Genomic DNA, 26,014 nt, shown 5'->3' with positions numbered 1-26,014 from the left:
GATGAACCATCAAACAGGCAAAGTGTCAATACAGGACTAAGATTGAATCGTACTACACCGGCTCTGATGCTCGTCGGATGTGGCAGGGCAAACTATTACAGACTACAAAGGGAAGCACAGCCGCGAGCTGCCCAGTGACACGAGCCTACCAGACCAGCTATATCACTTCTCGCTTCGAGGCAAGCAACACTGAAGCATGCATGAGAGCATCAGCTGTTCCAGATGACTGTGATCACGCTCTCTGTAGCCGATGTAAGACTTTTAAGCAGGTCAACATTCACAAGGCCGCAGGGCCAGACAGATTACCAGAACGTGTACTCTGAGCATGCGCTGACCAACTGGCAAGTGTCTTCACTGATATTTTCAACATGTCCCTGACTGAGTCTGTTATACCAACATATTTCAAGCAGACCGCCATAGTCCCTGTGCCCAAGAACACTAAGGAAACCTTCCTAAATGTCTACCGTCCTGTAGCACTCACGTCTGTAGCTATGAAGTTCTTTGAAAGGCTGGTTATGGCTCACGTCAACACCATTATCCCAGAAACCCAAGACCTACTCCAATTTGCATACCGCCCCAACAGATCCACAAATGATGCAATCTCTATTGCACTCCACACTGCCCTTTCCCACCTGGACAAGAGGAACACCTACGTGAGAATGCCATGCATTTACTACAGCACAGCGTTCAACACCATAGTGCCCTCAAAGCTCAGGACTCTTGGACTAAACACCTCCCTCTGCAAATGCATCCTGGACTTCCTGACGGGCCGCCCCCAGGTGGTAAGGGTAGGTAACAACACATCTGCCACGCTGATCCTCAACACGGTGGCCCCTCAGGGTTGCATGCTCAGTCCCCTCCTGTACTCCCTGTTCACCCATGACTGCATGGCCAGGCACGACTCCAACACCATCAATACGTTTGCCGACGACACAACAGTGGTAGGCCTGATCACCGACAACAATGAGACAGCCTATAGGGAGGAGGTCAGAGACCTGGCCGTGTGGTTACTTGGCTACCTGCCAAACTATTCACGTTTTACTTTTAATAAACGTTTAATCAATCTCTGTGTTCAACAAATTTACCAACTTTTTAGTTTTGTCCTCACTCATCTTTTTTCGTTAAACTTTTTCACCCCGGACGTTTATCCCGAGACAGAAGAGTCATTTTCCTGTGCGTTTTAGCTGCCAACTTTACGTTATTTTCCGTTTTTCCATCGCAACTTTTTTTCCCTTATTCAACTTTTTCACTCCGGACGCTTTATCTGGACATGGCTCATCAACATCTTCAACAGCCGAAGCTAAGTAGTAACATTAACATGATGTCTTTTAATTGCAGTCGCTGTACTCATAATATACAGGAGAATTCTCGCCTTACGGCGAGAATAGCTGTGCTACAAGCCCAGCTTCAGACGCAATCGTTAGGCAAGAGTATTATCAGTGTAGGAAAGGAAGAAACAGCGTCTGTGCCACCAGTAAGTACAGACAGTAACGTTAGTATAACTCCCCCCGCACAGTCCCTGCAGCCGGACAACTTTCTCATGGCTTCTGGAGGGAAATACTGTTGGAATGCTCAACCGGTGTCGCTCATTCAGCCGACAGAGACCTTCAACCGGTTTTCCCCATTATGTAGCGAGTCGGAGTCTGAGTCTGAGTCTTCTCTAGTCTCTACTCCTCCCGTTACGGGGTCTGAGACGCCGAAGGCTCCCACCATTAGCTCTGACAAATTGAAAACCCTAGTCATTGGCGACTCCATTACCCGCAGTATTAGACTTAAAACGAATCACCCAGCGATCATACACTGTTTACCAGGGGGCAGGGCTACCGACGTTAAGGCTAATCTAAAGATGGTGCTGGCTAAAGCTAAAACTGGCGAGTGTAGAGAGTATAGAGATATTGTTATCCACGTCGGCACCAACGATGTTAGGATGAAACAGTCAGAGGTCACCAAGTGCAACATAGCTTCAGCGTGTAAATCAGCTAGAAAGATGTGTCGGCATCGAGTAATTGTCTCTGGCCCCCTCCCAGTTAGGGGAAGTGACGAGCTCTACAGCAGAGTCTCAGCACTTAATCGCTGGTTGAAAACTGTTTTCTGCCCCTCCCAAAAGATAACATTTGTGGATAATTGGCCCTCTTTCTGGGACTCACCCACAAACAGGATCAAGCCTGACCTGCTGAGGAGTGACGGACTCCATCCTAGCTGGAGGGGTGCTCTCCTCTTATCTACCAACATAGATAGGGCTCTAACTCCTTTAGCCCCACAGTGAAATAGGGTGCAGGCCAGGCAGCAGGCTGTTAGCCAACCTGCCAGCTTAGTGGAGTCTGCCAATAGCATAGTCAGTGTAGTCAGCTCAGCCATACCCATTGAGACTGTGTCTGTGCCTCGACCTAGGTTGGGCAAAACTAAACATGGTGGTGTCCACCCTAGCAATCTTATTAGGATAAAGACCTCCTCCATTCCTGCCATTATTGAAAGAGATCGTGATACCTCACATCTCAAAATAGGGTTACTTAATGTTAGATCCCTCACTTCAAAGGCAGTCATAGTCAATGAACTAATCACTGATCATAATCTTGATGTGATTGGCCTGACTGAAACATGGCTTAAGCCTGATGAATTTGCTGTGTTAAATGAGGCCTCACCTCCTGGTTACACTAGTGACCATATTCCCCGTGCATCCCGCAAAGGCGGAGGTGTTGCTAACATTTACGATAGCAAATTTCAATTTACAAAAAAAAAAATGACGTTTTCATCTTTCGAGCTTCTAGTCATGAAATCTATGCAGCCTACTCAATCACTTTTTATAGCTACTGTTTACAGGCCTCCTGGGCCATATACAGCGTTCCTCTCTGAGTTTCCTGAATTCCTATCAGACCTTGTAGTCATAGCAGATCATATTCTAATTTTTGGTGATTTTAATATTCACATGGAGAAGTCCACAGACCCACTCCAAAAGTCCTTCGGAGCCATTATCGACTCAGTGGGTTTTGTCCAACATGTCTCTGGACCTACTCACTGCCACAGTCATACTCTGGACCTAGTTTTGTCCCATGGAATAAATGTTGTAGATCTTAATGTTTTTCCACAAAATCCTGGACTATCGGACCACCATTTTATTACGTTTGCAATCGCAACAAATAATCTGCTCAGACCCCAACCAAGGAGCATCAAAAGTCGTGCTATAAATTCTCAGACAACACAAAAATTCATTGATGCCCTTCCAGACCCCTTCTGCCTACCCAAGGACGTCAGAGGACAAAAATCAGTTAACCACTTAACTGAGGAACTAAATTTAACCTTGCACAATACCCTAGATGCAGTTGCACCCCTAAAAACGAAAAACATTTGTCATAAGAAACTAGCTCCCTGGTATACAGAAAATACCCGAGCTTTGAAGCAAGCTTCCAGGAAATTGGAACGGAAATGGCGCCACACCAAACTGGAAGTCTTCCGACTAGCTTGGAAAGACAGTACCGTGCAGTACCGAAGAGCCCTCACTGCTGCTCGATCATCCTACTTTTCCAAATTAATCGAGGAAAATAAGAACAATCCAAAATTTCTTTTTGATACTGTTGCAAAGCTAACTAAAAAGCAGCATTCCCTAAGAGAGGATGGTTTTCACTTCAGCAGTGATAAATTCATGAACTTCTTTGAGGAAAAGATCATGACCATTAGAAAGCAAATTACGGACTCCTCTTTGAATCTGCGTATTCCTCCAGGGCTTAGCTGTCCTGGATCTGCACAGCTCTGCGAGGGCCTGGGATCGGGAGAGACACTTAAGTGTTTTAGTACTATATCTCTTGACACAATGATGAAAATAATCATGGCCTCTAAACCTTCAAGCTGCATACTGGATCCTATTCCTACTAAACTGCTGAAGGAGCTGCTTCCTGTGCTTGGCCCTCCTATGTTGAACATAATAAACAGCTCTCTATCCACCGGATGTGTACCAAACTCACTAAAAGTGGCAGTGATAAAGCCTCTCTTGAAAAAGCCAAACCTTGACCCGGAAAATATAAAAAACTATCGGCCAATATCGAATCTTCCATTCCTCTCAAAAATTTTAGAAAAAGCTGTTGCGCAGCAACTCACTGCTTTTCTGAAGACAAACAATGTATACGAAATGCTTCAGTCTGGTTTTAGACCCCATCATAGCACTGAGACTGCACTTGTGAAGGTGGTAAATGACCTTTTAATGGCGTCAGACCGAGGCTCTGCATCTGTCCTCGTGCTACTAGACCTTAGTGCTGCCTTTGACACCATCGATCACCACATTCTTTTGGAGAGACTGGAAACCCAAATTGGTCTACACGGACAAGTTCTGGCCTGGTTTAGATCCTACCTGTCGGAAAGATATCAGTTTGTCTCTGTGAATGGTCTGTCCTCCGACAAATCAACTGTACATTTCGGTGTTCCTCAAGGTTCCGTTTTAGGACCACTATTGTTTTCACTATATATTTTACCTCTTGGGGATGTTATTCGAAAACATAATGTTAACTTTCACTGCTATGCGGATGACACACAGCTGTACATTTCAATGAAGCATGGTGAAGCCCCAAAATTGCCCTCGCTAGAAGCCTGTGTTTCAGACATAAGGAAGTGGATGGCTGAAAACTTTTTACTTTTAAACTCGGACAAAACAGAGATGCTTGTTCTAGGTCCCAAGAAACAAAGAGATCTTCTGTTAAATCTGACAATTCATCTTGATGGTTGTAAAGTCGTCTCAAATAAAACTGTGAAGGACCTAGGCGTTACTCTTGACCCTGATCTCTCTTTTGACGAACATATCAAGACTGTTTCAAGGACAGCTTTTTTCCATCTACGTAACATTGCAAAAATCAGAAATTTTCTGTCCAAAAATGATGCAGAAAAATTAATCCATGCATTTGTTACTTCTAGATTAGACTACTGCAATGCTCTATTTTCCGGCTACCCGGATAAAGCACTAAATAAACTTCAGTTAGTGCTAAATACGGCTGCTAGAATCCTGACTAGAACCAAGAAATTTGATCATATTACTCCAGTGCTAGCTTCCCTACACTGGCTTCCTGTTAAGGCAAGGGCTGATTTCAAGGTTTTACTGTTAACCTATAAAGCGTTACATGGGCTTGCTCCTACCTATCTTTCCGAGTTGGTCCTGCCGTACATACCAATACGTACGCTACGGTCACAAGACGCAGGCCTCCTAATTGTCCCTAGAATTTCTAAGCAAACAGCGGGAGGCAGGGCTTTCTCCTATAGATCTCCATTTTTATGGAACAGTCTGCCTACCCATGTGAGAGACGCAGACTCGGTCTCAACCTTTAAGTCTTTACTGAAGACTTATCTCTTCAGTAGGTCATATGATTGAGTGTAGTCTGGCCCAGGAGTGTGAAGGTGAACGGAAAGGCTGGAGCAACGAACAGCCCTTGCTGTCTCTGCCAGGCCGGTTCCCCTCTCCACTGGGGTTCTCTGCCTCTAACCCTGTTGCAGGGGCTGAGTCACTGGCCTGCTGGTGCTCTTTCATGCCGTCCCTGGGAGGGGTGCGTCACTTGAGTGGGTTGAGTTACTGACGTGATCTTCCTGTCTGGGTTGGCGCCCCCCCCCCCCCTTGGTTTGTGCTGTGGTGGAGACCTCTGTGGGCTATACTCGGCCTTGTCTCAGGATTGTAAGTTGGTGGTTGGGGATATCCCTCTAGTGGTGCGGGGGCTGTGCTTTGGCGGAGTGGGTGGGGTTATATCCTTCCTGTTTGGCCCTGTCCGGGGGTTTCTTCGGATGGGGCCACAGTGTCTCCGGACCGCTCCTGTCTCAGCCTCCAGTATTTATGCTGCAGTAGTTTATGTGTCGGGGGGCTGGGGTTAGTTGGTTATACCTGGAGTACTTCTCCTGTCTTATCCAGTGTCCTGTGTGAATTTAAGTATGCTCTCTCTAATTCTCTCGTTCTCTCTTTCTCTCTGAGAACCTGAGCCCTAGGACCATACGTCAGGACTACCGGGCATGATGACACCCTGCTGCCCCCAGTCCGCCTGGCCTTGCTGCTATTCCAGTTTCAACTGTTCTGCCTGCGGCTACGAAACCCCTACCTGTCCCAGACCTGCTGTTTTCAACTCTAAATGATCGGCTATGAAAAGCCAACTGAGAGACCTGAGCCCTAGGACCATACGTCGGGACTACCGGCCGTGGTGACTCCTTGCTATCCCCAGTCCGCCTGGCCTTGCTGCTATTCCAGTTTAAACTGTTCTGCCTGCGGTTATGGAACCCCTACCTGTCCCAGACCTGCTGTTTTAAACTCTAATGATCGGCTATGAAAAGCCAACTGAGATTTATTCCTGATTATTATTTGACCATGCTTGTCACTTATGAACATTTTTGAACATCTTGGCATGGTTCTGTTATAATCTCCACCCGGCACAGCCAGAAGAGGACTGGCCACCCCTCATAGCCTGGTTCCTCTCTAGGTTTCTTCCTAGGTTTTGCCTTTCTAGGGAGTTTTTCCTAGCCACCGTGCTTCTACACCTGCATTACTAGCTGTTTGGGGTTTTAGGCTGGGTTTCTGTACAGCACTTCGAGATATTAGCTGATGTAAGAAGGGCTATATAAAATAAAATTGATTGAATTGATGGTGCCAGGATAACAACCTCTCCCTCAACGTGATCAAGACAAAGGAGATGATTGTGGACTACAGGACAAAAAAGAGGACTGAGCACGCCCCCATTCTCATCGACAGGGCTGTAGTGGAACAGGTTGAGAGCTTCAAGTTCCTTGGTGTCCACATCACCAACAAACTATCATGGTCCAAACACACCAAGACAGTCATGAAGAGGTCACAACAAAGCCTATTCCCCCTCAGGAGACTGAAAAGATTTGGCATGGGTCCTCAGATCCTCAAAAAGGTCTACAGCTGCACCATCGAGAGCATCCTGACTGGTTGCATCACCGCCTGGTATGGCAACTGCTCGGCCTCCGACCGCAAGGCACTACAGAGGGTATTGCGTACTGCCCAGTACATCACTGGGGCCGAGGTTCCTGCCATCCAGGACCGCTATACCAGGCAGTGTCAGAGGAAGGCCCTAAAAATTGTCAAAGACTCCAGCCACATGTACATATTACCTTGACTAACCGGTTCCCCCGCACATTGACTCTCTACCGGTACCCGCTGTATATAGGCTCCCTACTTTTAATTTATTTTACTGCTGCTCTTTATTTATTTTTATTTTTTTACTTAAAACTGCATTGTTGGTTAAGGGCTTGTAAGTAAGCATTTCACTAAGGTCTACACATGTTTTATTCGGCGCATGTGGTAAATAACATTTGATTTGATTTATTTCCTCTTTTTTTTTTTTTTGCACAAATGTCTTAAAACCAGTTTTTGTTTCATCATTATGGGGTATTGTGTTTAGATTGAGGCAAAAAAAACAATTTAATCAATTTTAGAATAAGGCTGTAATGTAACAAAATGTGGAAAAACTCAAGGGGTCTAAATACTTTCCGCGTACACTGTGTACGTTACCTTAATGTCAAATATGTTTTCCACATGCACAGATTACAATTGTAAACTTCTCCTCCTACAGCTCAGTGAATGGTACGGGGTGTGCTCCCAGTTATAACGGGGTGGACAGTGAGGGTCCCTCCACCTCCTCCGCCCACAGCGACTCCAGCCCCGGCCCCACCCCTGTTGTCAACGGCGATGCAGCATCCTCCCTGACCCACCAGACGGCCAGCCCCAAGCCCACACCCAACCCCGCCCCCACCGACAGTGATGTAGCCAATAGGACTGGTGAGAAAACAGCTCATTTGAATATTGAAGTTGGGATTGTACAGTTAATTATTTTTCTACCTATGGTTTAGGTTTACTCACCCACATGTCAGGCTGAGAAAAACAGGTGTTGTCACTAAGGTCACTGTTGTTGTAGTAAGACTATAAAAAAGCATGCTTAATAGAGATTCTCCATTGAAAGTGCTTTTTAGTCTAAGACTAGGCTTAACCTATGTAAAGGAAACTGTCCCTTATTGATTTTGATAGATATCCTTCAAATTCTCAAAAAATCCAAACATAACTATATGGGTCGTTCCACAAAATGAGTTCCTTTTGGGTAGTGTAACTTGGTGAAAATAAACTTTATTTCACAGAATTGTAACATTGTCATTAACTTAATAAAAAACATGTTATCCCATCTCAAGAGGTTAAAGAAAAAATTGCTATAGTTAGTACCTATTAAGTGCCAAATAAAGTAGGCCGTGGCTGCAGATCTTAGTTTTTTGGGAAGCTTCTGCGGATCATGTTCTGCGCATGTGTACAGTCGTGGTCAAAAGTTTTGAGAATGACACAAGTATTGGTCTTCACAAAGTTTGCTGCTTCAGTGTTATGATATATTTTTGTCAGATGTTACTATGGTATACTGAAGTATAATTACAAGCATTCCATAAGTGTCAAAGGCTTTTATTGACAATTACATTTAGTTTATGCAAAGACTCAATATTTGCAGTGTTGACCCTTCTTTTTCAAGACCTCTGCAATCCGCCCTGGCATGCTGTCAATTAACTTCTGGGCCACATCCTGACTGATGGCAGCCCATTCTTGCATAATCAATGCTTGGAGTTTGGCAGAATTTGTGGGTTTTTGTTTGTCCACCTGCCTCTTGAGGATCGACCACAAGTTCTCAATGGGATTAAGGTCTGGGGAGTTTCCTGACCATGGACCCAAAATGTCGATGTTTTGTTCCCTGAGCCACTTAGTTATCACTTTTGCCTTATGGCAAGGTGGTCCATCATGCTGGAAAAGGCATTGGTCCTCACCAAACTGTTCTTGGATGGTTGGGAGAAGTTGCTCTCGGAGAATGTGTTGGTACCATTCTTTATTCATAGCTGTGTTCTTAGGCAAAATTGTGAGTGAGCCCACTCCCTTGGCTGAGAAGCAACCCCACACATGAATGGTCTCAGGATGCTTTACTGTTGGCATGACACAGGACTGATGGTAGCGCTCACCTTGTCTTCTCTGGACAAGGTGTTTTCCGGATGCCCCAAACAATCGGAAAGGGGATTCATCAGAGAAAATGACTTTACCCCAGTCCTCAGCAGTCCAATCGATGTACCTCCGACGGACTAAAGATCCCGAAATGGTCAGATCAGCAGCCACTCCAAATAAAGTAACAGGGTTGACGATTTCATCTTAAATCAATAAAATCCCCTTGTGACAGGAGGAATTGAAGCTTGCTGTGTGCAACAAGGAGGGGCAATTGAATGCAAGCTTCACAAAAAATAGAAATGTTTCTAGCCTATGGGTAACAGGGTTGATTTGCATACCGCCCCAATAGATCCACAGACGATTTAATTGCCATCTCCATCGCACTGCACACTGCCCTATCCCATCTGGACAAGAGGAATACCTATGTAAGAATGCTGTTCATTGACTAAAGCTCAGCCTACAACACCATAGTACCCTCCAAGCTCATCATTAAGCTCGGGCCCTGGGTCTGAACCCCGCCCTGTGCAACTAAGTCCTGGACTTGCTGACGGGCCTCCCCCAGGTGGTGAAGGTAGGAAACAACACCACCACTACGCTGATCCTCAACACAGGGGCCCCACAAGGGTGCACGCTCAGCCCCCTCCTGTACGTCCTGTTCACCCATGACTGCGTGGCCATGCACGCCTCCAACTCAATCATCAAGTTTGCAGATGGCGCAACAGTAGTAGGCTTGATTACCAACAATGACGAGAGCCTACAGGGAGGAGGTGAGGTCCCTGGTGGAGTAGTGCCAGGAAAATGTCTTCATCAACATAACGAAGGCGCTGATCATGGACTTCAGGAGACAGCAGAGCAAGCACGCCCCCATCCACATCGACAGGACCGCAGTGGAGAAGGTGAAAAGCTCGGCATACACGTCAATGACAATCTGAAATGGTCTACCAACACAGACAGTGTGGTGAAGAAGGCTCAACAGCGCCTCTTCAACCTCAGGGCTGAATACATTTTGCTTGGCCCCCAAGACCCTCTCAAACTTTTACAGATGCGCAATTGAGAGCATCCTGTCGGGCTGTATCACCGCCTGGTACGGCAACTGCACCACCCGCAACCGCAGGGCTCTCCAGAGGGTGATGCGGTCTGCCCAACGCATCATCGGGGTCACACTGCCTGCCCTCCAGGACACCTACAGCACCCGATGTCACAGGAAGGCCAAAAAGATCATCAAGGACATCAACCACCTGAGCCACGGCCTGTTCACCCCGATATCATTCATAAGGCGGGATCAGTACAGGTGCATCAAAGCTGGGACCGAGAGACTGAAAAACAGCTTTTCTCAAGGCCGTCAGACTGTTAAATAGCCATCACTAGCCGGCTACCACCCGGTTACTCAACCCTGCACCTTACAGGCTGCTGCCCTATGTACATAGACATGGAATCACTGGTCGCTTTAATAATGGAACACTAGTCACTTTAATAATGTTTACATACTGTTTTACTAATTTCATATGTACAGTGGCTTGTGAAAGTATTCACCCCCCTTGGCATTTTTCCTATTTTGTTGCCTTACAACCTGGAATTAAAATGGATTTTTTGGGGGTTTGTATAATTTGATTTACACAACATGCCTACCACTTTCAAGATGCAAAAAAAACAGAAAACTTGAGCATGCTTAACTCTATATTTTTTTATAACCCAACCCTGATCTGTACTTCTCCACAACTTTGTTCCTGACCTGTTTGGAGAGCTCCTTGGTCTTCATGGTGCCGCTTGCTTGGTGGTGCCCGTTGCTTAGTGGTGTTGCAGACTCTTGGGCCTTTCAGAACAGGTGTATATATACTGAGATCATGTGACAGATCATGTGACAGTTAGATTGCACACATGTGGACTTTATTTAACTAATTATGTGACTTCTGAAGGTAATTGGTTGCACCACATCTTATTTAGGGTCTTCATAGAAAAGGGGGTGAATACATATGCACGCACCACTTTTCCATTATTTATTTTTCAGAATAAATGTGGACTATTTTGTGTATGTCCATTACATGAAATCCCAATAAAATCCATTTAAATTACAGGTTGTAATGCAACAAAATAGGAAAAACGCCAAGGGGGATGAATACTTTTGCAAGGCACTGTATATACTGTATTCTACTGTATTCTAGTCAGTGCCACTCTGACATTGCTTGTCCTAATATTTATATATTTCTTAATTCGATTCTTTTACTTTTAGATGTGTGTGTATTGTTGCGAATTGTTAGATACTACTGCACTGTTGGTGCTAGGAACACAAGCATTTTGCCAAACCCGCAATAACGTGCTAAATATGTGTATGTGACCAATAAAATGTGATTTGATTTGACGTTATGCTCGACCGCACATTTTTACTCAGCAAAAGAGCAGAAATTTGCCAAAAAGAGGAGAACCATCTCACCTGCTTTTACACAATGATTTAACACAACGTTTCTCTAGGAAAAAATATTGAAAAAGGAAAAGTTTCACCATATTAAAGCGAGAGTTCACGTAACAGGGTTGACCTTAAAATGAGGGACTATTTTTTTAACCTTAAAATGAATCACTAAAAATCACATGAAATAAATATTAATCTCCAGAAAGCAACAAAATAAGGCTTTACAATGATGGTGAAAACTTAACATCTTCCTAGAAGTCATAGTGTGCACAGTGGGACATGCCAAAATGCAGAATTTTGGCACTTTAGCAAGTCTTTATTCATATTAAATGTCCTGATGTTTGCAGTTTTTTGTAGCTGAGCTGCTGCAGAGTTAATTTCCCTGCTGTTTTATTATAGCCTGGTCATGGTTGAGTTGATCCAAGGGAACAGAACGGATTCATTTTCATTTCAATCCCTCTCTGCTGCTGTCCTGTCAGCACCTCTGTCTTTAAGAAAGCCCTTAGGAGAGATCAGCCAGACACCGAGGAGAGCATTGAGCAAGCAACACTAGTTAGGCAAGACACAGTGGAGAGGGGGAATATGGTTAGCTAGGCTCTCAGAATGGTTGGAGTAAGGTTAGAACCATAGTAAGGTAGGTAATTGGAATCATTGTTTAACTCCCTAGAGTCGATGTCCACGCCCCGCTGTCCATCAGTTTAAGCTAGCGATATGTTTTTTTTGCATGGGCTGCATCTCAATCACCGCTTCCGCCAATGTCGCCCTTCCGCATGCATCTGCAGTGAAAGGTGGCAGAGCTAGAGCGGTGTTTGTCAGTCTGTAGCGTCCGAACGGTTTGGCCTACAAACTACACTACTTCATGAGCTGAAGTAAAAGATCCCAGAAATGTTCCCATAAGCACAAAAAGCTTATTTCTATCCAATTTTGTGCACATCCCTGTTAGAGAGAATTTCTCCTTTGCCAAGATAATCCATCCACCTGACAGGTGTGGCATATCAAGAAGCTGATTAAAACAGCATGATCATTACACTGGTGCACCTTGTGCCGTTGACAATAAAAGGCCACTCAAATGTGCAGTTTTGTCACACAACACAATGCCACAGATGTCTCAAGTTTTGTGGGAGCGTGCAATTGGCATGCTGACTGCAGGAATGTCGACCAGAGTTGTTGCCGGTGAATTTAATGTTAATTTCGCTACCATAAGCCACCTTCAATGTCGTTTTAGAGAATTTGGCAGTACGTCCAACCGGCCTCACAACCGCAGACCACGTGTATGGCATCGTGTGGGTGAACGGTTTGCTGATGTCAATGTGAACCGAGTGCCCCATGGTGGCGGTGGGGTTATGGTATGGGCAGGCATAGGCCACGGACAACAAACCCAATTTGCATTTTATCGATGGCAATTTGAATGCACAAAAATACCGTGACTAGATCCTGAGGCCCATTTTGTTTAAGGTATCTGTGTCCAACAGATGCGTATCTGTATTCAAAGTCGTGAAATCCATAGATTAGGGTCTAATGAAGAATAATAATAATAATAATAATAATAATAATAATATGCCATTTAGCAGGCGCTTTTATCCAAAGCGACTTACAGTCATGCGTGCATACATTTTTGTGTATGGGTGGTCCCGGGGATCGAACCCACTACCTTGGCGTTACAAGCGCCGTGCTCTACCAGCTGAGCTACAGAGGACCACTGAATGTATTTCAATTGACTGATTTCCTCATATGAACTGTAACTCAATGAAATTGTAGCATGTTGCATTTATATTTTTGTTCAGTATAGATCTTCTTGAGTTACAGTTTTGTGTAGAAGTAGCCTACAGTGTTGTTTCTTCTTCGTTGTGCTCTACGACCCCCACAATCGTCATGGGACTCGTCTGAAGTCTGTACAGCCGATCTGCCAACTTCTGTCTGTAGTGTCCAAACTGTTTTGGCTACACACTAATAAGTCTCTCACGAACACGTACATGTCGGTTGTTTTGCTCTAGGACGCCCACAAGCCTCACAAGACTAGTCTGAAGGGAGCCCAAAGTATATGGAAGTATATATGGAAATAGTTTAGTGCCTAAAATAAGGGGTTAAATACATGTAAAAAATTAAAATAGTTTCCAGATCTTTCTTATATCTCTCAGAAATAGGACAGACACTTCAGAACAAACTACATTTAGTCCCAAAAAATCTATCTGTTTTTCCATGTATGAAGCTGTTATTCAATGCGTTTCTATGGGCTAATAGCCGTAAGGCCAAATTCAATGTTTCATCAAATATTATTTTGTAAGTATTTTTTTGATACCTTAAGAAACACTGTTGTCAAATTGTCATACTTTCCCCTTTCTCTTGCTCTTTTTCACACTCCTTTTCAATTGTGTCCTTTCCCTCTGTACTTCTAGTTAAAAGTGAGTCCTCTGCTGCTGCTCCTGCCCCCTCCACATCCACAGATGAGACCCTGCCCCCTGCAGATGGCCCTGAGGACTGCAGCGAAGCCACCACCACCTCTGCTTCCACCACTGAACCTGTCCCAGCCACCGACCCAGGCTCCACTTCCACCCCTGGTCCCTCTCCCCCTCAACCCACCACAGAGGCTCCCTCCACTGAGCATGACAGTGCTGCTGCTCCCCCCTTCTCCTCCTCAGCCCCAGCCTCAGGCCAGGCAGCCCCAGCCGCCTCCACCCCCACTGCGGAGGCAGCAGGGGGCTCCAGTGGGGCAGAAGCAGACGACGCCAAGCCCAGACAACAGGCCCCCAACACTGGCACTTCAGACCCCCTGCCCCCTGGGTAAGTGACGTCTCACTGGACTTTTAACTGTGTGTTTCTGCTGTGGCTGTATCTGTGTCAGATGTGTTCAATATCTGTGTTTCTGTGTTGTAATCCTGTGTTGTGACCCTGTGTATTCCTCTGCAGGTGGGAGCAGAGGAAGGATCCCCATGGAAGAACCTACTATGTGGATCACAACACCAAAACCACAACATGGGAGAGACCACAGCCCCTCCCGCCGGGGTCAGTAAGATGACTATTTGCACTGTGTTGACTTTAACACAATGTCAGCATGTTACCAGGATCTGCTCTTTGCCATCTCTGTTATTGTCGATCCCTTAGAGTAGGACTTATTGGTTTTCTCTCTCGCTCTCCCTCTCTCTCCCTTTCCGCTCTTTCTTTCTCCCTCTATTTGTCTTTCTCCATCCGTAAAAAGTCGCTGCTAAATGGCATATAATAATACATATATTCTCTCTCTCTATCTCTCTCTCTCTCTCTTTCTCTCTCTCTCTCGCTCTGTCTCTGTCTCTGTCTCTCTCTCACACACACAGTTGGGAAAGGCGTGTGGATGACAGGGGCAGGATCTACTATGTGGACCACAACACCAGAACCACCACGTGGCAGAGGCCCACCATGGAGTCAGTGCGTAATTTTGAGGCATGGCAGTCCCAGCGCAGCCAGCTCCAGGGGGCTATGCACCAGTTCAACCAGAGATACCTCTACTCGGTAGGGACCTCCTCTTTCTCCTGCCCCGAACAACCAATCCTTGGCTATGTCAGAGAATGTGGCTGATAGGAAATATTACAGTGCCTTCAGAAAGTATTCACACCCCTTTACTTTTTCCACATTTTGTTGTGTTACAAAGTGGGATTAAATGTCAGTGGAAGAACAATTCTAACATTTGTAAAAAAATAAAAATAAAACACTAATAGATCATGATTTAGATAAGTATTCAAACCCCTGAGTCAATATGTTAGAATCACCTTTGGCAGCGGTTACAGCTATGAGTCTTTCTGGGTAAGTCTTTAAGAGCTTTGCACACCTGGATTGTACAATATTTGCACATTATTATTAAAAAAATTCTTCAAGCTCTGTCAAGTTGGTTGTTGGCCATTGCTAGACAGCCATTTTCAAGTCTTGCCATAGATTTTAAATCCGAATTTAAGTCAACTGTAACTAGGCCACTCAGGAACATTCAATGTTGTCTTGGTAAGCAACTTCCGTGTACACTGAGTGTACAAAACATTAGGAACACGTCTTGTACACTCAGTGGCCCATGTTGACTCCAATGCTTCTCACAGTTATGTCAAGTTGGCTGGATGTCCTTTGGGTGGTGGACCATTCTTAATACACACGGGAAACTGTTGTGTGAAAAACCCAGCAGCGTTGCAGTTCTTGACATACTCAAACCAGTGCGCCTGGCACCTACTACCATACCCTGTTCAATGGCACTTAAATATTTTGTCTTGTCCATTCACCCTCGGGATGGCACACGTACACAATCCATGTCTGAATTGTCACTGATTGAAGTGGATTTAACAAGTGACATCAATAAGGGATAATAGCTTTTACCTAGATTCACCTGGTCTGTCTGTCATGAAAAATGTTATGTACACTCAGTGTATATTTGGCCTTGTGTTTTAGGTTATTGTCTCAGTGTCTGTTGAAAAGCAAACTGAACCAGGTTTTCCTCTAGGATTTTGCCTGTGCTTAGCTTTATTCAATGTATTCTTATCATCATAACTCCCTAGTCCTTGCAGATGACAAGCATACCCATAACATGATGCAGCCACAACCATGCTTGAAAATATGAAGAGTGATACTCAGTGATGTGTTGTTGGATTTGCCCCAAACATAATGCTTTGTATTCAGGATATGAAGTTAATTTCTTTGCCACAGTTTTTGCTGTTTTACTTTAGTGCCGTATTGCAAACAGGATGCATGTTTTGGAATATTTGTATTCTGTACAGGGGTTCCTTCTTTTCACTCTGTCAATTAGGTTAGCATTGTGGAGTAACTACAATGTTGTTGATCCATCCTCAGTTTTTTCCTATTACAGCCATTCAACTCTGTAACTGTTTTAAAGTCACCATTGGCCTCATGTTGAAATCCCTGAGTGGTTTCCTTCCTCTCCGGCAACTGAGGTGGGAAGGACGCCTGTATCTTTGTAGTGACTGGGTGTATTGATACACCATCCAAAGTGTAATTAGTTACTTCACCATGCTCAAAGGGATATTCAATGTCTGCTTATATATTTTTTACCCATCTACCAATAGGTGCCCTTCTTTGCGAGGCATTGGAAAACCTCCCTGGTCTTTGTGTTTGAATCTGTGTTTGAAATTCACTGCTCGACTGAGGGACCATACATCTAGATAATTGTATGTGTGGGGGTACAGAGATGAGGTAGTCATTCAAAAATCATGTTAAACACGAGTATTGCACACAGTGAGTCCATGCAACTTATATGACTTGTTAAGAACATTTCTACTCCTGAACATATTTAGGCTTGGCGTAACAAAAGGGTTGAAAACTTATTGACTCAAGACATTTTAGCTTTTCATTACTTAATTTGTAAAGATTTTTAAAAAAAACATAATTCCACTTTGACATTATGGGGTATTGCGTGTAGGCCAGTGATAAATCTCAATTTAATCCATTTTAAATTCAGACTGGAACACAACAAAATGTGGAAAAAGTCAAAAGATGTGAATACTTTCTTAATGTACTGTATATTAGCTACATTAAAGATAGCTTTTTATTTTGAGAGGAGGAAAGACAATTCTCAGTTCTATGCAACAGATACAGTTTTCTGTTTTGTGAGGAGCAAATAGTCATGTCAGTTCTGTGTAACATATTGCATATTCATATTGACCTTCTGGCCCATCTAATAAACCCTGGGTCCCCGCCAACAGCTAAACGCTAATCTGCCAATCAAATTATAGAATCTGTTTGACAGTTTATTCTCAGAATGATCATCAACCAATTACTTCACAGCATAAACAAACCGGATAGGCCTCTGGTCTGAAGCTACGGAAGAACTCCTGGCTTTTATGTAAAACAAATCTAGTAGATTTCACTTTTTGTATTAATATCAAAGTGTTCAATTTATCAGTGAGGCCAGCCTTTTTAATTAAAAATAAATCAAATAAATATTATAATTTATGAATGTTTGTAAAGGCACAGACATGAGTGAATCTTAATCTTACCAATAGACATGACTGTCTGTAGTCCCACCCCTAGTGCTCACATCACTCACAGTGTTAGTGATCACTCAGGCCTGGTCGCTATAGCCACCACTGACACCTTTGATGTAGTGCATTGAGAAGGGTTTCACTGGGCTCCCCTAACCCTTTGAACTATCGTGTAATCTCATCTGCTCTGACGATGATTAGCACACTACACTGACTGACTACCATCTGATGTAGTCAGCATTTTGCTGATGGCAGGCTAGCGAGCTGCTTAGTCACTCAGTCACTCAGCTATATATGCATTTACTCACTTTAGTTGGAATATCATCTCATTTGGACTATTTTCCCTTTGTTTCTTCTCTTCCCTATCGGTACTGTATGGACGTGTACATGATCTCCATTCCACGCTTCCTCCAGGCTTCCATGATGTCGGCAGAAAACGACCCTCTGGGCCCGCTACCTCCTGGTTGGGGTAAGTTCAGTTCTGAAGTTGTGCTGATGTTGTTCTGACTTTGTTCTCAAGTCAGGACCCACTGTGTCCACTATTTGATCTTTAGTGAGGTTATGTGAGGTTGTTCCGTAATTGGCTCACTGTCTATCACCTTTTGGAATTCATGATGGTTTATCTTGGCTTGGTTTGTGGCCAGATGTACAAGATTGATACTAAAATGATTTTGTGTATTTTTTCATGCATATTCTGACTCTTTCTGTCATACTAATCCTTTTTGAACATTCACCTCTTGTCCTCTATTTGCAGTCTTGTCTGTTGTTGTTGTTGTTCCTCTTCTCCCGCTGTCTCTCTCTCGCTCTCTCCTGACCTGCATGTTGCTGTGTGAGCTATACCGTTCTCTCTAACTCATCTCTTCCCTCAATCACCACTCACGTTAATTCACTGGGTCTTGTTTGACCTTCTCTCCTGTGTTCCCCATAGAGCGACGTGTGGACTCCAACGACCGGGTGTACTTTGTCAACCACAGCACCAAGACAACACAGTGGGAAGATCCCCGCACACAAGGGTGAGCCCAGCTAGCTCTGTGGCAATGCCATGTCCTGCCAAATTGATCTGATAGTATCTAACAAAAACACATTTAGTAGTCTCTCTCCTTTCTTTAATATTCTCTGCCTCTTTCTCTGCCTCTCTCTCTCTTTCTCTGCCTCTCTCTCTTTCTCTGCCTCTCTTTCTCTGCCTCTCTCTCTCTCTCTCTCTCTCTCTCTCTCTCTCTCTCTCTCTCTCTCTCTCTCTCTCTCTCTCTCTCTCTCTCTCTCTCTCTCTCTCTCTCTCTCTCTCTCTGCCTCTCTCTCTTTCTCTGCCTGCCTCTCTCTCTTTCTCTGCCTGCCTCTCTCTCTTTCTCTGCCTCTCTCTCTCTCTGCCTCTCTCTCTCTCTTTCTCTGCCTCTCTCTCTTTCTCTGCCCCTCTCTCTCTCTTTCTCTGCCCCCCTCTCTCTCTCTTTCTCTGCCCTCTCTCTCTCTCTCTCTCTCTCTCTCTCTCTCTCTCTCTCTCTCTCTCTCTCTCTCTCTCTCTCTCTCTCTCTCTGCCTCTGCCTCTGCCTCTGCCTCTGCCTCTGCCTCTCTCTGCCTCTCTGCCTCCAGGCTACAGAATGAGGACCCTCTTCCTCAGGGTTGGGAGATCCGGTACACGCGGGAGGGCGTCCGCTACTTCGTAGATCACAACACCCGGACCACCACCTTCAGTGATCCGCGCACAGGGAAGTCCTCTGTGTAAGTAGTGGACTGAACTCTTGTTTGTTTTTGGCTGTACGTATCACAGACTGGGCCTTTTTATATCACAGACTGGGCCTTTTTAAGTTATGTTTTAGCAGCAGCTGCTCTTAAACAGTCATTAGTTAAAGTGTCTTGTGAGGCAATGAGCAGCAAACCTCTGCTTGTAATTATTGTTTTATTTACGTACTCAAGAAAACCACCAACATCTCTGAATCGTTTAAGATCTATTTGATCTAAATCTTTTGGATATTTCTCTGGTTCATTATGGCTTCATCAAACAATGCTTCTGTCACATGATGAGGATTAGTTACATCATGTTACTGTACCCCTTGACCCTGACCTCTAACCTCTGCCACTCCCTCCTCAGCACCAAAGGCCCACAGATAGCGTACGAGCGCAGCTTCAGGTGGAAACTAGCACACTTCCGCTACCTTTGTCAGGTAATATTACTCTCCCTATGTTTTCTTCTTCTGGTTGGACCGTTTTAGTTTGGATGAAGGGATGGTTGTTTTGCACATTCCAGTCACTTTTGATTTCACAGCCACTTTTTCTTTCTTTCTCCAGTCCAACGCACTCCCCAGCCATGTTAAGATCACCGTGTCTAGGCAGACGTTGTTCGAAGACTCTTTCCAACAAGTAAGAGTTGGCCTCCCTCTGTATGTAACTGGTTGTAAGAGCATAATATACAGGACACACACAAACAGCAACACGTAAACACACACCCAGTTCCTTATGGCATGTCACATTGTTCCTCACTGACTGTATATCATTTGTGCAACTCAAAGTAAGGCAATTGTATTATTACATGTGATAAGTTGCAGTATGATGATGTTTGTGTTTTTTTGTGACGTAGTTTGTGTTCTGTGTGATCTGTTAACTTTTTTGTATGGACTGTTACCCCTGCCTGCAAACCACATTTCACTCTGAATAAAATGTTTTGACAGTGACCAGTTCTCTATAGGCTAATGCTAGTATTTGTGTTTCCAGATTATGGCCCTGAAACCTTATGACTTGAGGAGGAGACTGTACGTCATCTTCAGAGGAGAAGAGGGACTGGACTACGGTGGCCTAGCCAGGTCCGTCACAACCACACACATCGCATTTGCACACAATGATAGTCACCCTTTAGTCTTTTAGGCAATTTCTGCAACCATATGCTTGTCAGTAAGATTATTCCCTACCTGTTGTTGTTGAAAGAAACATGCATAGTAAAATGACATGTTCCAGATCTTTTTGTCATTGCCAGTCTTCACCTCTGACCTACCTCGCTCTCTCGTCGTCCCCACAGAGAGTGGTTCTTCCTGTTATCCCACGAGGTGCTCAACCCCATGTACTGCCTCTTTGAGTACGCTGGCAAGAGTAACTACTGTCTGCAGATAAACCCAGCCTCCACCATCAACCCTGACCACCTATCCTACTTCTGCTTTATAGGACGATTCATAGCCATGGTACAGCACACACAATGTTCTCTCACTCGCTCTTTGAGATCATGTGCATAGTCTTGCATACACAAACACTCCTTCGGCAGAATCATGTGAACATTCCTGGTCTCTCTCTCTTGTCCACAGGCGCTCTTCCACGGGAAATTCATTGACACAGGCTTCTCTCTGCCATTCTATAAACGCATGTTGAACAAGAAGCTCATCATCAAAGATCTGGAGTCCATCGACCCGGAGTTCTACAACTCTCTGATCTGGATCAGGTAGGCAGACCTACTGCTCTCTTGACCCATCCTAGCCAGGAACCACAAGGTTGTGGGTTCCATTCCCACAGGGATAAAATCATCTGCTAAGTGGCATATTCTTTCCATGACATAGACTGAACAGGTGAAAGCTATGATCCCTTATTGATGTCACTTGTTAAATCCACTTAAATCAGTGTAGATGAAGGGGAGGAGACAGGTTAAAGAAGGATTTTTAAGCCTTGAGACAATTGAGACATGGATTGTGTATGTGTGCCTTTCAGAGGGTGAATGGGCAAGACAAAAATATGTAAGTGCCTTTGAACAGGGTATGGTAGTAGGGGCCTGGCACACCGGTTTGAGTGTGTCAAGAACTGCAACGCTGCTGGGTTTTTCATGCTCAACAGTTTCCAGTGTGTATCAAGAATGGTCCATCACCCAAAGGACATCCAGCCATCTTGACACAACTGTGGGAAGCATTTGAGTCAACGTGGGCCAGCATCCCTGTGGAACGCTTTTGACACCTTGTAGTCCATGCCCCGACGAATTGAGGCTGTTCTGAGGGCAAAAGGGTTGCAACTCAATATTAGGAAGGTGATTACCCATTTTAACCATTGACTACCAAACCCTTAAGCAATTTTCTCCTGTGTAGGAATAACAACATAGTGTGGTCTGGATATGTACTTCTGACCTTAGCGGGTCAGAAGAAACGGGAAAAAACAACCGGTTTTCAGGGATACAGTATCAACTAGCTTATTTTCTTCCTGAAAACCGGATGTGGGGACCCCGCTCAGTCGTTTTATTTTACGCCTGCTACTACGTTAGGTTAGTCCAGAGCGCTCTCCTCATCTCCAGGGATAACAACATGGACACATGTGGTCTAGAGCTGTATTTCTCTGTTAACGTTGGACCTAAGCTTAGCCCTGATTCTGTGGTCCTTTAGGGATAATAACATCCTGCAGTGTGGTCTAGAGATATAATATCTATAACATAATGGTGCTTGTCCTTCATAACAGGGATAACAACATCGAGGAGTGTAGTTTAGAGATGTACTTCTCTGTGGACATGGAGATCCTGGGGAAGATCACGTCACATGACCTGAAGCCTGACGGCAGCGACCTCCTGGTGACGGAGGAGAACAAGGAGGAGTACATCGGGTAAGGAAGGAGGCGCCGAGTGATGGACCATCACAGAGCAGCTTGTTCACAGAGACATCCAATGATATCCGATGAGCAATTGTGAACATGTATTTTAGCATCATGATAACATGGTGATAATAGTGCCTCTTCTTAGTGATGTACATCCTCATTTTGCTATTCTTACTGCTGTATTATAATGGCTTTTTCTGCTTAAAGGTACTTGCAAGAGAGATTCTCCATTGAACAAGCTTTTGAATCCAGGACTGGGCTAAAAAACTGGCCCGATAACAACTAGCTAAATGTTTTAGTCATCTTTGCATTCCTTACATTGATAATACCTGAGGCTGCTTATGATTATAAAGATGAGACCCTAACTGTCACTACATCCTGTTTCCTACAGGTTGATGGCAGAGTGGCGGTTCTCCCGCGGCGTGGAGGGACAGACCAAAGCCTTCCTGGACGGCTTCAACGAGGTGGTGCCTCTGCAGTGGCTCCAGTACTTTGATGAGAAGGAGCTGGAGGTGATGCTGTGTGGCATGCAGGAGGTAGACCTACAGGATTGGCAGAGAAACACTGTGTATCGCCACTACACCAGGAACAGTAAGCAGATCATCTGGTTCTGGCAGGTAGGTACATCAGCGCCCCAAAGGTCGTGGGTTCAATCTCTGCGACTGCCTTTCCTTTCAGTTTCAAGTTTTAATGTCACATGCATAAGTACAGTGAAATGCCTTTCTTGCAAGCTCTAAACCCAACAATGCAGTAATCAATAACAATGTAATACTACAAATAACAAAATAAGAACACGAGAAAGTAAGCATACTATATACAGGGTCAGTCCGTTCCAATACCATATTTACAATGTGCAGGGACACTGGAGTGATAGAGGTAGATATGTATTGCGGTAAGGTGACTAGGCATCAGGAGTAGCAGCAGTGTATATGATGATTGTATTGTGTGTAGAGTCAGTATAAATGTATGTGCATGTTATGTGTGTGTGTGAGCAAATTATGGATTGTGTGTGTGCGCTGGAGTGTCATTGTGCGTGAGTGTGTAGGGCCCTGTGAGTGTGTGTATAGAGAAAGTCTAAAAATAAAATACAAGGGCCAAATCGCATAGTTCATGTAGCCATTTAGTTAGCTATTTAGCAGTTTTATGGCTTGGGGATAGAAGCTGTTCAGGAGCCTGTTGGTGTAAGACTTGATGCACCAGTACCGCTTGCTGTGCGAAAGCAGACAGAACAGTCTAGGCTTGGGTGGCTGGAGTCTTTAACCATTTCCTTTCACACCGCCTGATATAGAGGTACTGAATGTCAGGGAGCTCGGCCCCAGTGATGTACTGGGCTGTCCGCACCACTCAATCGAGGGTGGTGCTGTTGCCATACCAAGCAGTGATGCAGCCAGTGAAGATGCTCTCAATGGTGCAGCTGTAGAACTTTTTGCCAAACTTTTTCAACCTCCTGAAGGGGAAAAGGCGCTGTCGCACCTTCTTCACAATTGTGTGCATGTGTGTGGACCATTTTAAGTCCTTAGTGATTTGGACACCACCTGCCCTGTATTCCTCTATGTTTCTGTACAGGTGGGGTACAGGTATATGTTGGCAAGGATGTGTTAATGTTGTATGTTGTCGCAGTGTTAATCTGCTGTCTCCACCTCCCTCTGTGTGTGGACAGCTGGTGAAGGAGGTGGACAACGAGGTGCGTCTGAGACTCATGCAATTTGTTACGGGGACCTGCAGACTGCCTCTAGGGGGCTTCGCTGAGCTCATGGGTTAGTGGCACACACACACACACACACACACACACACGACTAACCTCCACGTCTACTGATCTGGGGTTGAACAATTAGTCAGGATGTATCTATGCGCCGTTCTGGCTCGGAGAAGGCTTACTTGTCCTAGACTTAATTACCCTCTTCTGTGGAAAACGTAGGTCGTACTGGGGGAAGGGTTATTTAGTTGGCAAGTATTTGCAAGTATTTATTTTGTTCACCTCATATCTCTGTCTCTGTAGGTAGTAACGGGCCCCAGAAGTTCTGCATTGAGAAGGTCGGAAAAGACACTTGGCTCCCTCGGAGTCACACTTGGTGAGTGGTCCGCTTCCACGGCAACATCCTGCTTGTCAATCAAGTCAATGAATCATGATGTTTCAATGTCAAATAACAATGTGTTGGGTGTAAATCATGTCATATTTTAATACAATTACTTTCTTGTTTCATCTCCGTATTCAATGACTGTTTCTTGTTTCACCTCCGTACTCAATGACTGTTTCTTCTTTCGCTTTCAAACTCAATTACTGTATTTTTGCTTATTTTCTTTAGCTTTAACAGGCTGGACTTACCCCCGTACAAAAGCTTTGAACAGCTGAAGGAGAAGCTGCTCTTTGCCATCGAGGAAACGGAAGGATTTGGCCAAGAGTAGAGAAAGTCTCTCTCTCTACCACAGTGTATCCAGCCATGTAAAACAACAAAAAATGAAACATTGCACAGATAACTACCAATGTACATAAGCTATTTTGTCATTTTTAAAACCAAATCTTGATTCACAACCTCATTTTAGCAATCCCCCTTATATTATACCCCATAAAATATGCAAGCATTTCAGCTTTTCCTCCGCTTTTAAAAAACGAAAAATCTATGTATGATTTTTAAAATGTTTTTTCCCCTTTTTGGCTGGTTTTTAAAAGGAGACTGAAAACGTAGAGAGGATTTTTATAGTTGAACCATAACTTACGGCTCTAGTTTTATAGAGCTTTTAAGGGTGATTGTAGTGTTTGGTCCAGTGCCTGGGTTTTTTGGACCTGTAGTTGTGATTGTGCTGCGCTTGCATGGCTGCCTCCAGAAAAGAGGAAGACTGCCTCCAACCCCAACTGCACATCCACTCCTATCAACTGAAGCCAGCTCCCCATCAGTATTGTTGTCATTGAATAAAAACCAGAATTCAGTAGCCCTGACTCGAGCCCCCTCCTCCAACTCAGCACCAAGATAAGAGATGGTGTATGGTGACCATCTGGAGTAATGGTCCAATGCAGCTGTTTTTTTCTCTATATCACATAATTTCTCGGTAACAATTAAGTACCTTACTGTGATTGTTTTAAATTAAAATGGTAAAAAGTAAACTAATAGCTGCTTAGCAAAGAGCAATTTTGCAAGGAAGAATTTAGCTAGGACTGTCTGGGCGTGGTTTGAGATGGGAGGGGAAAACTGTAAATTAGCTGTTGTTGGCAGAGAGGTTTGGAACTTATTGGTCTATTAACTAATTTACAGCATGGTGATGTCATCATGGAATGCCAAAACCCTCCCACCAAAACAGGCAGAAATTCCAGGCGGTCCTTTCAAACAGCTCTTACGCTAAAAGGGCATTATAATTTTCACAGTATTATTCCAACTTCATAGTGTGGATATATATATATATATATATATAACAGGAAAATCACGTTTTTGAATGCACTGGGCCTTTAAAGTCTGGATGAGAGGATGGTACCTTCACATGAGATTATGCAGTCTTGTTGTACCTTGGATTATGTGTAAATTTGGAGCTGTCGACTAAAAGGAAACAATGACTTTTTTTCTGGGCTCGAGTCAAGAACCGACAGCCTTCACTGTCAAGATCTGTGAGAACCTGACTCAAGGAGGATGATCATCAGTTTGTACTCCATGATGATGTGTAGCCTACAAAGGTTTGTTGCTTCGGAAGAGGATATGGATCAAATCAGTGGTTCCATTTTATGAATGGGTTAATGGGACCCATTTTTATTTTTATGCAGTTGCCTGATAGAATGGTACTTGCATAGAGATCCTATAATGTTGAATTCTAGGACCTATATGGGTGCTTGTTACTGGCTGTTTGTGTACACCAGCTCTGAGAGAGACATCTGTTGTGACTGAGTGGTGTTGACTGGTGGCAGCAGTGGTTTGGGGTTGGGGGCTTCTAGGTCTCTGCTGTAGTGGCAGGTTTATAACTGGCACTCAAAGCTTTGCTCTCAAGCCATGGCACTGCACCTTGCTACTCCTCTTCTTCTTACATCATTTACCTGCCTATTTAATTTATTAAGTAATGTTCTTTTTTCTTGTCTTTTGAGAGAGAGAGATTAATAAGCCTTCGTCTCAAATGCTGTATGTTCACCCGAAGCAAAGCAGTTGCTACTCATGGAGAGAAATAAACGCGAAATGAAAATAA

The 26,014-nt window shown here is 44.3% G+C and overlaps 1 protein-coding gene across 1 annotated transcript in view; it reads left to right on the top strand.

Moving 5' to 3' along the window:
• The window catches only part of wwp1 (WW domain containing E3 ubiquitin protein ligase 1), a 63,450-nt gene extending 37,436 nt beyond the window's left edge, over positions 1 to 26,014 (top strand). Inside the window, exons 7-23 of the mRNA XM_084151647.1 lie at positions 7,551 to 7,756; positions 13,748 to 14,132; positions 14,259 to 14,354; positions 14,663 to 14,837; positions 17,717 to 17,771; positions 18,231 to 18,315; positions 18,890 to 19,018; positions 19,389 to 19,461; positions 19,586 to 19,657; positions 20,009 to 20,097; positions 20,310 to 20,469; positions 20,590 to 20,723; positions 21,719 to 21,859; positions 22,242 to 22,467; positions 23,511 to 23,607; positions 23,850 to 23,922; positions 24,157 to 26,014. Coding sequence (XP_084007773.1) covers positions 7,551 to 7,756; positions 13,748 to 14,132; positions 14,259 to 14,354; positions 14,663 to 14,837; positions 17,717 to 17,771; positions 18,231 to 18,315; positions 18,890 to 19,018; positions 19,389 to 19,461; positions 19,586 to 19,657; positions 20,009 to 20,097; positions 20,310 to 20,469; positions 20,590 to 20,723; positions 21,719 to 21,859; positions 22,242 to 22,467; positions 23,511 to 23,607; positions 23,850 to 23,922; positions 24,157 to 24,256 — 2,296 coding nt within the window. The 3' untranslated portion in view covers positions 24,257 to 26,014. The remainder of the gene's footprint in view (positions 1 to 7,550; positions 7,757 to 13,747; positions 14,133 to 14,258; positions 14,355 to 14,662; positions 14,838 to 17,716; positions 17,772 to 18,230; positions 18,316 to 18,889; positions 19,019 to 19,388; positions 19,462 to 19,585; positions 19,658 to 20,008; positions 20,098 to 20,309; positions 20,470 to 20,589; positions 20,724 to 21,718; positions 21,860 to 22,241; positions 22,468 to 23,510; positions 23,608 to 23,849; positions 23,923 to 24,156) is intronic.

The sequence above is a fragment of the Coregonus lavaretus genome (genome assembly GCF_964263955.1).
Source record: "Coregonus lavaretus genome assembly, chromosome: 34".
Classification (NCBI taxonomy): Eukaryota; Metazoa; Chordata; class Actinopteri; order Salmoniformes; family Salmonidae; genus Coregonus; species Coregonus lavaretus.
The sequence above is the reverse complement of the archived record's forward strand: the minus strand, read 5'-3'. Positions and strand labels throughout refer to the sequence as shown.